The sequence below is a fragment of the Thunnus thynnus genome, chromosome 17 (assembly GCF_963924715.1).
Source record: "Thunnus thynnus chromosome 17, fThuThy2.1, whole genome shotgun sequence".
Classification (NCBI taxonomy): Eukaryota; Metazoa; Chordata; class Actinopteri; order Scombriformes; family Scombridae; genus Thunnus; species Thunnus thynnus.
This window is the reverse complement of record NC_089533.1, coordinates 18,213,535-18,227,178: the sequence shown is the minus strand read 5'-3', so window position 1 is coordinate 18,227,178 and position 13,644 is coordinate 18,213,535. Positions and strand designations below refer to the sequence as shown.

Sequence of the window (13,644 nt, the reverse complement as noted above, 5' to 3'; positions counted from 1 at the left end):
GATTGCATGATGCAATAATATAGATACTAGAACATTATAATCACTGATATATGACATTATGGAACAAATGGATTACACTACTAGAGATTGGTGTCAGCTAAAAATGCACAAGTCAATGCTTTTGCTAAATAGTCTCTTACTTCTCTGACTCATAATGTCTATATGTAGAATATTGAGGAATGAATAACAGCAACATTTCAACATGCACCTTGCTTTTAAAAGGAAGCAGTGAAACCCCCAAAAGTCATGTCTTTTCCATAACTTCATCATTTAAAAAGATTAACAATATATTATAATCTGAATAACTACAGTGTTAGTAAGTTCACTGAATCACTTCTCTTCAGCCTTCATGGTGTCATGTATTGTGAGGGTTGGCCGAGCAGCCAGGCACAAAAAATGAGGAGGTACAGGCCGTGTTCAGCAGTCCAAGTGAATTTTATTTGCCATCAGTGGAGTCCTGTGCAGATATTTACAGTGGACATGAATATCTGGCCAAAATGGGAAAAAAAACAAAAACTGATTAACCAAAAGTAAAAAAAATAACCCTTTTCTCAAAAATAGGAGAATACACACACACAAATAAAGAAATCAACTCTAAACTGCACTTTGATTATACCCCCTGAGATTAGGCCCAAGGCAGGAGCTGCAGACTGAAGCTGTGTCTGTCTCTGTATGACCAGAAAAGCCTCGAGTCACCCCAGACTTCTCCCTCTTATACAGGTGGACTCCACCTACTCAAGAGAACAATATCAATTATCTCTTACAAAACACTAACGAGGACAGCAGTGTTAAATAACAATATACTGTCAAATAGAAATTCATTGAAGTTTAGTCTAAAATGTGTTTTTCCTTAAAAAGAGTACTTTAACAGTCAAATACCCCAAAAGAGGCAAAACACCCCTCCCACTCTACCACACTTAGTCTCTTCCCCTGAGAACCCCTCTACTTAATCAGATGAACTGCACTGGCTTCAGTTTGCCAGTTCCTGGTCTGACAGAGGAAGAGAAAGCACAACAGAGCAAACAGGTGAAGCACAATTTAAACTCAATAAACTGAGTACTTGTAACACAACTACAATGTGTCTTCTTTTTTACCACAACATTTTAAATGTGTGCATTGTCAATGCAAGTCAATGTTAGCAAACACCTACACACTAAGTAAACAAACTTTGGGATAAAAATCTCTGACCAACAATAAGATTGAGAGGAGAGGGCTGCTGATCCATGTGTGTGTGTGTGTGTGTGGCTTCCCCGTGACATGTATCATGTATCACGTCTATGTAAAACTACAGAAAATTACGTTTTAATGATCAACCAACTTCCAACTTACTGTTTTTGTGAGCTGGAGAAAAAAACACACTAGAACCCGTCGTCTTCATACTTCATCTTCAATACATCCGTCAATGTTTAGATGTTCAATCAACCATTGGTTTCAGTTCATGTTCAGTATGAAAATCCCCTTGTAGACCTTGTTTAAGATAGGAAAGCAGCATATCATATATCCTATTAAGTATTTTTTTTTTGTCAAAGCTAAGATTTTGTGTCATGATAAGAACAGAAATTATTTTGCTCATTTGTTCTGGGAAGACTCTGGCATCCAGCAATACAGAGTTGGCTGAAACCTTTTTTTGTATATGGTTAACTTTCCAGTAGTTGTTTCCAGTACAGTTTTTGCTTGTAGTGTGCACTGTTTTGGGATTTTTCTTTTGAAATGTTATTACTTTAAAAAAAAAAAAAAAAAAAAAAACTTACAATAAAAATCTATTTCCCGACAACAAATCAAAAATTAGACCAATTAATTAATTTGGTAAGAGTCACGACTCTGACTATACATTGTAATAGTCTGATTCTCTCCTTCCTGTGAAGAGGAGTTAATGCAAACATTTATACATCTTCCACCTCTACTTATTCTGTCTGACTTATCTCCACATTCACAGAATAAAACAGGCAATAAAGTTTTCTAAATCAGAATATGAAGAAAAGGAAGCTACATCCATCTACAGGAAGGATCAGGTTCACATAAATTGTGTCTTTATTTATTTATTTGTTTGTTTTGTTTATTTTTTACAGTGTTTACCTTGTCAACCACCTGCTTTATAGTTGATTTAGTTTTTTATTCATAACACATGTGTAACCACCACAGATAAAGGCAAAATGTGATGATTATTGCTACAGAAAGTATTTCATCAATGCATGAACTAAAATAGTTTTCTTCTAAGTTACACGATTTAGTTTTTTGCATATCGTCACACAGGTTTCAGTTCCTGAGCAGCTGCTTATCTCGAGGCTCCATGTCTGTGGCTTCAAACACCTGCAAACACTGAAACCATTAAATCTTTTATGCAAGATTAGGTTTTCACACTATTTACATGATCCTGACTGCTGTCACTGTATTTCTTTTTGCAGCAAATACAATACATACATACTTACAGTGAGTAAGAAAAAATATTTGTACATATATTTTCTGTTATTGAAGAGTGTCTTTGACCCCCAATGTATTTATTATAATGTGAAGACTACAGTATAACTGAAGCTGTTCAATTTTAGAAACACCAGTCCTCATTTTAAAACATATCTAATAATAACTTTTCAAAATCTACTCAGCTTGTCTTTCTAGTCATGTAGATGCAGATGTCTTATTGCAGGCTCAGACTACAGGAGTTCTGGGCTGATTTATCCCCGATTCACCCCTCCAGACAATCAGAGGAAAAATCTGGTCTGGGACCTCGGTCAGTACTCATGTTCTGCCCAGATTATCTGCTAATGTGAGGAGTTTACAGATCCAATCTTAAACCTCCAGAACTGCTTGCAGACTCATCAGGGCTGCCCCGATAATTTCAAACATGTTTGATATTTAGGAGTTAAAATCTGGATGATTACGTCACTACTTTTCAAGCAGGACCACAATAGCCAATGAGAGACACAAGTCCACAAGGAGACGGAAGTGTTACAAGCTAACGTTAGTGCAAGACTGCAGATAGAACTTTCTCATGCTGGAGGCAAAATTTTTTTCCTCTGGATGGCGACAGACTTACTCGCCCTACTCTGCCTCTGATTGGCTAGGACTTGTTTCGTTTGTTGGTTAGGTTGCTTAGGTTTAGGCATGAGGCAACCCAGTCTCACATCAAAATGTATAATAGGTATGTTGGTCCACAGTGCAAATCGTTGGGTATCAGACAGACCGCATCAGTCTGGTGGGCAGACCATAGGATTTGCTCATTTTCCTCACTGTCCTTGATAACTTGACAGTATGATAGGTTAATGTTATGGCCATCCATTTATTTGGTTTGTTTTGTTGTTGGTCTTTTGCTGCTGTCTGTCTGTTTCTCTTCTTTTCAGAGCATTTCCTGTCTTTTTCGGCTTCCAAATTTACTTTTTTGTTTGTTACTTCTTTTTTGACAAACTGGGGTCTCTGTCGGTGTCTGAAATGTGAATGTAATCACTGTCATCACTGTGTCTGCTGCAGGACTCAAGTAATAACATTAAACAGACACAAACCCAGTTAGCAGCATGCAGATAGCATTAGCATCAACAGCTACTGTAGCAGCCTGAATGTATCTCATATTCTTACATATTAACATTTTGGCTTTCAATGCTGTCATTTTTGAAGTAGTCATAGCAACTTAAGTCACTAATAATAACATGATAATAAAGTAATTATACTTAGAAAGCTTGCTGACTAGCATGGTAGATGAAGGTAAATATCTGCTTCTTACTGAGTTAAAACAAGATAAAAAACTGACTTTCAACTCAGTTGGTGTTTGTATCAGTGTCATACATAATTATTCTGATAAAAGAATCAGTTTGCAGGTCTCAAAACTTAAGATTTAGCAACAATTCATAATATTTTCAGCTCCTTTAACCACAGTCATAGAGCAGTGAGGTCACATGGCAAAGAGACAGAACCTGATTGGTCCTCCTGTCTACATGGTAAATGGTAAATGGCTGTTTATATAACGCTTTTAACCAAAGCTCTATATATTCTGCTGCTCACTCACCCTTTCACACACACTCACACACTGATGGTGACAAGCTACCAGGCAGGATGCTGGTGCAACCATCGGGAGCAATTTGGGGTTCAGTATCTTGCACAAGGACACTTCGAAATGCAGACAAGAGTCAAGGAACCACCGACCTTCTGATTGATGGATGACATGCTCATCCTCCTGAGCCACAGCCACCTCATTCCCATATATTCCCATACATTACAAGCGCTGATTGGCGCTTTGCAGATCAAACCTCTTGGCACCAAGTTTAAGATTGATTTCTGAGATAGAACCTCCTCTTTTCTCAAATTTTAGGGTCAATAATGTGAGAGTAGTTTCATGTGTATAATTCAGTTTTGCCAAAAATGTCAAGTGGAACCTTATAATTCAAAGGTCATGCAAATTCATGTCTTCTTGCATGCTGAGACATGTCTCTGTTTCTTTTTTTTTTGCACAAACATACTGCATAAAATCCAGATAATGAAAGTTAAGAGATGTGTCATGAGAGGTCAAGAAGCAACAAGCTTATACAACTGACCTCCCCTCAACTTGAGAAAAACAAACAATAAAAAAAGGAAGAAAAAAAAAACCGAGCAAACATAATTTAGGAACATACAACAAAAAATAAATGACAACAAGAAGTACACAAAATGAGCAGAATAATTAACCAATAAAAAAAAGATTTTTGATAACACGCATGTAGAAAATGAGGTGTCACAGGTCACATTGACTTCTTTCAAACCTCTAGAGGGCGGTCTAGAACTGACTGGGTTTGATCCTCATACTGATCATGATAAATCATGTGCATTAGAAGTAACATCAAGAAAGACCACAAGTGATTGGATTGGTTTTTATCTGACATCAGACTATTTTCACATTGATTCATGTAAAAATTGATCTGCATATATTACATGTTCCTCTATACTCATTCACATTTTCTTCATTATGGTGTTTTTGTTACCTGATGTGGTGTCTTTTACAAAGATGACACAGAGAAATATGTTTATCAAAGGGTAAAGTGTTTATTTTTTAACTTTTATTCTGTTCCAGTATAATTAAACAATCACATACCTTAGAGGCACTGAAAACTTTGAATCATTTTTCTTTTTTTTTTAAAGAAAATTGAATCACAATCCTTATGAGTCAGTTGACAAGCATTTACAGTACTGCAGTGTTCAAAATTAACTGAGGGGATTAGAAATATAAGAGTTTGGAGGATTCATTCCTGCACAGTGAACATACATTCTCTACCAAACATGAACTGAGGTCCGAGTCCAATCCAGTTCCTCCATTTGAGGAGGAGTCAATGCAAAATATCTCCCTCTATTTATGTGACTGCAGATGGATGGTAGGATGACAGAGAACAGTGGACACACAGTTTAACATGATGGACTTTAGGACAGGACTGCTGCTTCTAACTGTCTTCTGGACAGGTGAAAATATTTACAGATCTTGGGTTGAATCTGTCTTCAAATTGTTGCCAACATATGTAGAAAGTGACTGTTTACTTTTTTTTGTCTTGACAGGAGTTGATGGTCAGACTCTGACAGAATCTGAACCAGCAGTTAAAAAGCCTGGAGAATCCCACAGATTGACCTGTACAACCTCTGGATTCACATTCAGTGACTACTACATGGCCTGGGTCAGACAGACTCCTGGAAAAGCACTGGAGTGGATTGCTTATATAGGCACAAGCAGTTCTCCTATCTATTACTCCCAGTCAGTCCAGAGTAGATTTACCATCTCCAGAGATGACTCCAGCAGTAAACTCTATCTACAGATGAACAGTCTGAAGACTGAGGACACAGCAGTGTATTATTGTGCCCGAAGACACACAGTGAGAGACAGTAATAAGACAGTCATACAAAAACTACTTCCTCTATTTACCACCACTGATAATATTCATTCCTTCAGTATCATCTTTCTTATAAAACTGACTGTGATGAACATTTGTTTTATTGTCAGACACAGAAATTCTGTTGTTATTATCTGAATATTTAGGAGTTATATTGTCTAATTTGTGTTTTATTGAACTAATGAAATCATACATTAACATTTTACAGGATAATTTTCGTGATACATAAACTGTAAATCCAGTGATTCAACCTACAAGTTGCTCTTTAAATTCAGTAGAAACTTACATGAATATAAAAAATTAAAGTAGAGACATATTTCTTTCTTCATAGGAAAAAGATGTTTTATATTTTGTTTCTTGGAAGCAATGTTTAGAGGAGATGTAAAAAGACTGTTGATAGTTGACGATGATGATAGTTAAATGTTTTGTTCATAGTGAAACTGTAATTGTATGTTTTAATAAATACATGCATAAAGATCATGCGTGTGATACAAAAATGTGTAATTAAGTCATTTGTACAATTTCACACAATTTTGAGATTGTAGAACAATGAGCCGACAAAAAGAATATTTGCTATACATAATTACATTTACAAACAATCCTAAAATTGGGACATTTTACAGTTAAAAAAATCTGTGTTGTGTTAAGATATTTGACAAATCAAAACCTTTTTGTCTTTTTTTTTTACAATTGAAGTATCTACTTATCTAACCTGTGATTAACAGTCAACATGATCACAAATATTGTGACAGATCAATAGAATACATTATATATATATATATATATATATATATATATATATATATATATATCTGTTCATAATCTTTTGCTGCTTTATTATTTTCAGTACAGTGAGTTTGTTAGTTGTCCAGCTGAAAAAAGATGAACGTTTCCAGCATTTTTATTACAAATACGGTTAATTAGTTTATTAGAATTAAAATTATTGTCACTTTGGAAAATAATTGTGTTCCTGTAGCAATCTTTTTACAAATACAACAACACAGAGAGTCAAAAACAAATAGCAAAGAGCTCTGTTGAGGAGTGACTACTCTTCAGTGAGCATCCATTCTCTAATTTCACCAAAAAATAACTGAGAGACAAATCCAGTGCAGTTTACTTCTCCCTGTGAGGAGGAGTCAATGCAAAACCTTGATGTCTTCCACCTCTACTTATCTGACTGCAGAGAGGATGACAGAGAACAGTGGACACACAGTTTAACATGATGGACTATAGGACAGGACTGCTGCTTTTAACTATCTGCTGGGCAGGTGAAGATCTTCACAGATCTTGAGTTGAATCTGTCCTCAAATTATTGCAAACATATGAAGCAGGTGACTCTTCTTTTTTGTCTTGACAGGTGTTGATGGTCAGACTCTGACAGAATCTGAACCAGCAGTTAAAAAGCCTGGAGAATCCCATCAACTGACCTGTACAACCTCCGGATTCACATTCAGCAGCTACTGGATGGCCTGGATCAGACAGGCTCCTGGAAAAGGACTGGAGTGGATTTCCACTGTCAGAAATGATGGTGGTAGCAGTTACTACTCCCAGTCAGTTCAAGGCCGGTTCATCATCTCCAGAGACGACAGCAGACAGCAGGTGTATCTGCAGATGAACAGTCTGAAGACTGAAGATTCTGCTGTTTATTATTGTGCACGACACTCACAGTAACACAGGAGGAAGCAACGCTGTACAAAAACTCACAACATTCACATAGTAAACTTCAATTCAACAAATATTGACTGATTGATGCAATGAAGTTTTCTAAATCAGAATATGAAAGAAAATGTAGCTACATCCCTCTACAGGCAGGATCAGATCCACATAAACTTTCTGTCTTTCTTTATTTTATTTCTTTTAATGTTTAAGTTACTATTAATTTAGTATCAACAATCCTAATCCATCACCAACATGTCGTTTTGCACAGTTTGCACAATTTGGTGTCATAACAATGTATTTGGGTATAAATAGTTTACAATAAAAGCAGAAAAAATATTATTTGATAAAGTGAACAGTTGTTTCATTAAATGCAAGGATATTGTGTCAAGAATGAGTGTGTCATTAAATAACCATTAATAATTGTTGGGCCTCAGACCACGAGGTCACACAGAGAAGGCCTACATGTAACCTGTGAGGCCTGAGCACGAGGTGCTTTTTCCTTTGTTTCCCCCGAGACAAAGGAATAGCGCCAAAATGCTGCTTACAGACAATGGGAGTCCATTGCAAACTCCATTTCCAAGGATGCTTTGTGATTTTCACACCTCAAGAATTTCATAATTCATAGTTATCTATGATAATTGTGAATTATTGTTAATAACCAAACGCACTACTGCCCGTCCCAACATAATGAACCATTGAACAATAAATGTCAAGTATGTTGTTGTGTTTGAAATGAATATTTGTGTTAACAAGCACATGTGTAACATCAAATAACACTGAAAAGGACTCATTATAGATTACAGTGAAAAAAACTTGCAGTTTAAAATGTTTCATCAAGGCTCATCAGACTCTTCTATTAGTCTCCAGTTAGAGCAACATTAATGCTTCATGTGTTTGATTCTATGCAAACTCAGTGATCCTCCTTGTTTCTCAGATATAAAAACTTCATATCAGACTGTCAGTGGAGATCACAGCACATCAGTTTCACCATAAACCATGTTCTCTGTAGCTCTGCTGCTGCTGTTGGCAGCTGGATCCTGTGAGTCTCTCTGGATTTGTCATAGTCAGCGGTTCTTCTTTTGTTTTAATAATTTGTCACACAATATTTTCTTCTTTTCACAGGTGTGAAGTGTCAACAGTTGACACAGCCAGCCTCAGTGACTGTGCAGCCAGGTCAACGTCTGACCATCACCTGTCAGGTCTCTTATTCTGTTAGCAGCTATTGGACACATTGGATCAGACAGCCTGCAGGGAAAGGACTGGAGTGGATTGGAGTTGCACGTGTTGGATACACCACAGCCTACAAAGATTCACTAAAGAACAAGTTCAGTATGGACTTAGACTCTTCCAGCAAAACAGTGACTCTAAATGGACAGAATGTGCAGCCTGAAGACACTGCTGTGTATTACTGTGCCAGAGACCCACAATAACACAAACCATCAGCAGACCTGAACAAAAACCCCTCAGTGCCTAAACACTTGTAACATGAAGCCACCAGAGGAGGAGCCCTCAGACCACTAATGAGTTCAAGTCCAAGTTAAGCAGTTTATGAATACTGTTTACTGTGCAGTAGTATTGAAAATGTGGAAAAATAATAATATATGATATATTAATATTATAATTATATTATTATTATTATTATTATAAAATCAATTCATTGCATGGTGCAATAATATAGATACTAGAACATTATAATCACTGATATATGGCATGATGGGACAAATGAGTCCAAACAAACAAGACAAGTTGATGCATTTCCTACATAGTGTCTTACTTCTCTGACTCATAATGTCTATATGTAGAATATTGAGGAATGAATAACAGCAACATTTCAACATGCACCTTGTTTTTAAAAAGAAGCAATGAAACCCCAAAAAGTCATGTCTTTTCCATAATTTCATCATTTAAAAAGGGAAACAATATATTATAATCTAAATAACTATAGTGTTAGTGTTAAAACTCTTGAAAATTATGTTTTTTAATGATCAACCAACTTCCACTTTCTCTTTTTGTGAGCAAGAGAAAAAACACTCTTGAGCCCGTCGTCTTCATTCTTCATCTTCAATACATTCATCAATGTTTAGATGTTCAATCAATCATTGGTTTAAGTTAATGTACAGTATGAAAACCTTTTTTGAGATAGGAAAGCAGCATATCATAAATCCTATTATGTATTTTTTTGTCAAAACTAAGATTTTGTGTCATGATAAATTATTTATATATTTGTTCTGAGGAGATTCTGGCATCCAGAAATTCAGAGTTGGCTACAAAACATTTTTTATGTGTTAACTTTCCAGTTGTGTGCAGTGTTTTGGGATTTTCTTTTGATTAATCCTTATAAATGTTATTACTAATTGAAATCTTATAACAAAAATCTATTTCCTTTTGGTAAAAGTCACAACTCTGACTATACATTGTAATATTCTTATATTCAATGAACAACAGGTCTAAATGATGAACAAATCCAACCCAGTTGTTTCCTCCCTGTGAGGAGGAGTCAATGCAAAACTTTGATGTCTTCCTCCTCTACTTATCTGACTGCAGAGAGGATGACAGAGAACAGTGGACACACAGTTTAACATGATGGACTATAGAACAGGACTGCTGCTTTTAACTATCTGCTGGGCAGGTGAAAATATTCACAGATCTTGAATTGAATCTGTCCTCAAATTATTGCAAACATATGAAGCAGGTGACTCTTTTTTGTCTTGACAGGTGTTGATGGTCAGACTTTGACAGAATCTGAACCAGCAGTTAAAAAGCCTGGAGAATCCCACAAACTGACCTGTACAACATCTGGATTCACATTCAGCAGCTACTACATGTACTGGATCAGACAGGCTCCTGGAAAAGGACTGGAGTGGATTGCAGCTATCAGTAGTGGTGGTGGTAGTAGCAAATACTACTCTCAGTCAGTTCAAGGCCGATTCACCATCTCCAGAGACGACAGCAGAGAGCAGCTGTATCTGCAGATGAACAGTCTGAAGACTGAAGATTCTGCTGTTTATTATTGTGCTCGAGACACACAGTGACTGGAGTTGGTTGAGCAGCTGTACAAAATCCTACAGTACTCATCCTTACTGGGCTGATAGACCACAACTATCTCACTTGTTTTGTGTATTCAGCTGTATGGAAATAATCAAGTATGGTAATACAATACAGTATGTAAAGAATAAATACTGGGCCATACACACACATGCACACACAGTGAAAACCAAATAGAAGTATTAGTTTATTGTTTCTGTGGCTCTTAAAGCTGCAATATCTAAACACACCACCGACATATCATCACCTCTTATTTTTATATGTTGAAATTACAGTTGATTATTTACACATCCAGCAGTTATGGAGCAACATTATCATTCATTTGGAGTTGTGTGTGGCTTTTTACCTACTAAATACTTGAGTATGTTCAGCAGCTAGTCGCTAAAGCTGAAAACAGATGCCTGCTTTGGATGAAATTGACGCTATGAGAATGGTGAGAGTGAACCAAAACAGTAAAGTTGCGACAGATAAACAATGAGCTGAAACTCAACATATGAATAAAGTCTATGGGCTGTTGCAGAGTCACTGATAAGTCTCTATAAGTGGAGTCAATAATAGCTGCTTTAAGTATTGATTGTACACTTTCCCCCAGAGAGAAAAAAAAATCAGGGGAAAGAATCAAATCAAATTAATGGACACATTATCTAAATAAAATGAATAAATAACCCAAAGTAGAAATTTAAATAAAGCTTCCACCGTCTCTGCTTATTACTGGGAGGGAAGTTAAAGCATCTATTTCTCTCTTCTGTGTAACCACACTTTATACTACTAAATATAACACTAATGCAGAACTATACTTATTTATCTATATTGAAACCATAGCATTACTAGAGCCAAGGACTAACTAGTGTTCTTTTAAACTCTTTCAGCAGAGAAAGGGTGCATACACTTTTATATTGTTTAATATGTAGCCAGAAAATTATGATTTTTTCCCCTGAAAGTCAGATAATAACTGTAAAATTGGTTACAGATTTGGACAATCCAGTGTACATTACTCGACCACTTGGAGGAGATAAGATCCTGGTTACAGACAGGAGAAGGTTTGAAGAAATTATATGATATTATTTCAGAAATGATGGTTAAACAATCTGATAAAACATCTTCATTATCTCAGACATGTTCTTGTGTATCTCTGATGTTCTCTATAGCTGAGGCAGAATGGAAAAATTAAATTGTCTATTTGACTTCAAATGCATTTGTCAGACTTGTGTTAGAAGTTTTGTGAAGAATGAAAGAACATTAACTTTAAGTTACTGTTTTAAATAATACATTTGTATGTGTCAAAATAAATGCTAATCCTAATTCCAAGTTGACTATGTGTGACACAACAGTCCATCCCTCTTTTGTAGCCTGTCAGTGTCCTTCTTTATGCAAAGTGAACATCCTCACAGTCTGCTATAAACACTTGATATCATGCTGTCAGTTGCAGCAGAAGAAGAGAAGCTCCCATCAGATCACCTTCAATACCAACCATGTTCTCTGTAGCTCTGCTGCTGCTGCTGCTGCTGGATCCTGTGAGTCTCACTGAGGCAGAGACACTGACAGTATGATCACAGCACACTGACTGTTCACTGTTGTTACACTGATTCAACACTCAACATGTTTTCCTCCACAGGTGTGAAGTGTCAACAGTTGACACAGCCAGCCTCAGTGACTGTGCAACCAGGTCAACATCTGACCATCACCTGTCAGGTCTCTTATTCTGTTAGCGACTATTACACAGCTTGGATCAGACAGCCTGCAGGGAAAGAACTGGAGTGGGTTGGAAGTGCACGTGTTGGATACACCACATTCTACAAAGATTCACTAAAGAACAAGTTCAGTATCGACTTAGACTTTTCCAGCAACACAGTGACTCTAAACGGACAGAATGTGCAGCCTGAAGACACTGCTGTGTATTACTGTGCCAGAGACCCACAATAACACAAACCATCAGCAGACCTGAACAAAAACCCCTCAGTGCCTGAACACTTGTAACATGAAGCCACCAGAGGAGGAGCCCTCAGACCACTAATGAGTTCAAGTCTAAGTCAAACAGTCTATGGATACTGTTTACTGTACATTAGTACTGAAAATGTCAAAAAAAGTATAATAAAAACATTTGATTGCATAATGCAATAATATAGATACTAGAACATTATAATAACTGATATATGATATGATTGGACAAATGGATTACAATAATAGACATTATTAAACTTTAAACCATCATGTATTCAAAGAGACTGGTGTGAGCTACAATTTCACAAGTTGATGCTTTTCCCAAATAGTCTCTTATTTCTCTGACTCATAATGTCTATATGTAGAATATCGAGGAACGAATAACAGTAACATTTCAACATGCACCTTGTTTTTAAAAGGAAGCAGTGAAACCCCCAAAAGTTGTGTCTTTTCCATAACTTCATCATTTAAATTTTTCAGCTCTCATTGATAAGTGTTGTGTTAACAGTAATAGTAAACCTCCCACAGTGAATATTTACCTGTTTGGGTGTTTGTTTTGAAATATTGTTTTATTAAATAACCACAACACATGAATGCAGATCATACATTTAACAGTTTTAATAAGCTGATTATCTCCAAGAAAACTTAAAAATAATGTTTTCCTCAAAAACAGCAGGATTCTGATGGATGTCAAAGGTTTGAGCTTAATATTTTGATAATTCAAAATGTACTCAGCTCATCCTTTTTGTCATGCAGGTGTCTTAAATCACCAGTTGATGATTAATAAATTGTATGAAGGACATTTTATTTAGTATTATGCTGTGCTCAAACTTTTGAAGTTAATTATGAGACTGATGCAGGAGAAGCTGACAGTGAATCAGTTCTCTCAGGAAACCAGTTCACATCATATTTAATTTGAAAACAAACTAATCACACTGTAAACATGGCTTAGAGAACGCTAACAGTGTTGGTGGTTACTCCTGTGTCCATGGTGCTCATCATCACTTTTTGCAATGCTAATTTTACTGAATATGTGTTCCATTATCCATGATGAAAATTTCCCAAACAACAGTCCTTAATGTTATTAATATTATTATGTGGTCGCAACCATACATACTAGTTTACAGTAAAAGCAGAGATGCATTAATTTAAATAGTAA

General features: G+C 36.2%; 2 protein-coding genes across 2 annotated transcripts in view; both read left to right on the top strand.

Moving 5' to 3' along the window:
- LOC137168337 (uncharacterized) overlaps nt 1–13,644 on the top strand; it is an 85,189-nt gene that overhangs the window by 66,739 nt on the left and 4,806 nt on the right. The gene's annotated exons all lie outside the window — the stretch shown is intronic.
- LOC137168227 (uncharacterized) lies at nt 3,684–10,531 on the top strand. Its single transcript, XM_067570754.1, has 6 exons — nt 3,684–3,696; nt 5,512–5,627; nt 7,194–7,507; nt 8,622–8,698; nt 10,063–10,128; nt 10,215–10,531. The coding sequence occupies exons 1-6, from the start codon at nt 3,684–3,686 to the stop codon at nt 10,529–10,531; spliced, it is 903 nt and encodes a 300-aa protein (XP_067426855.1).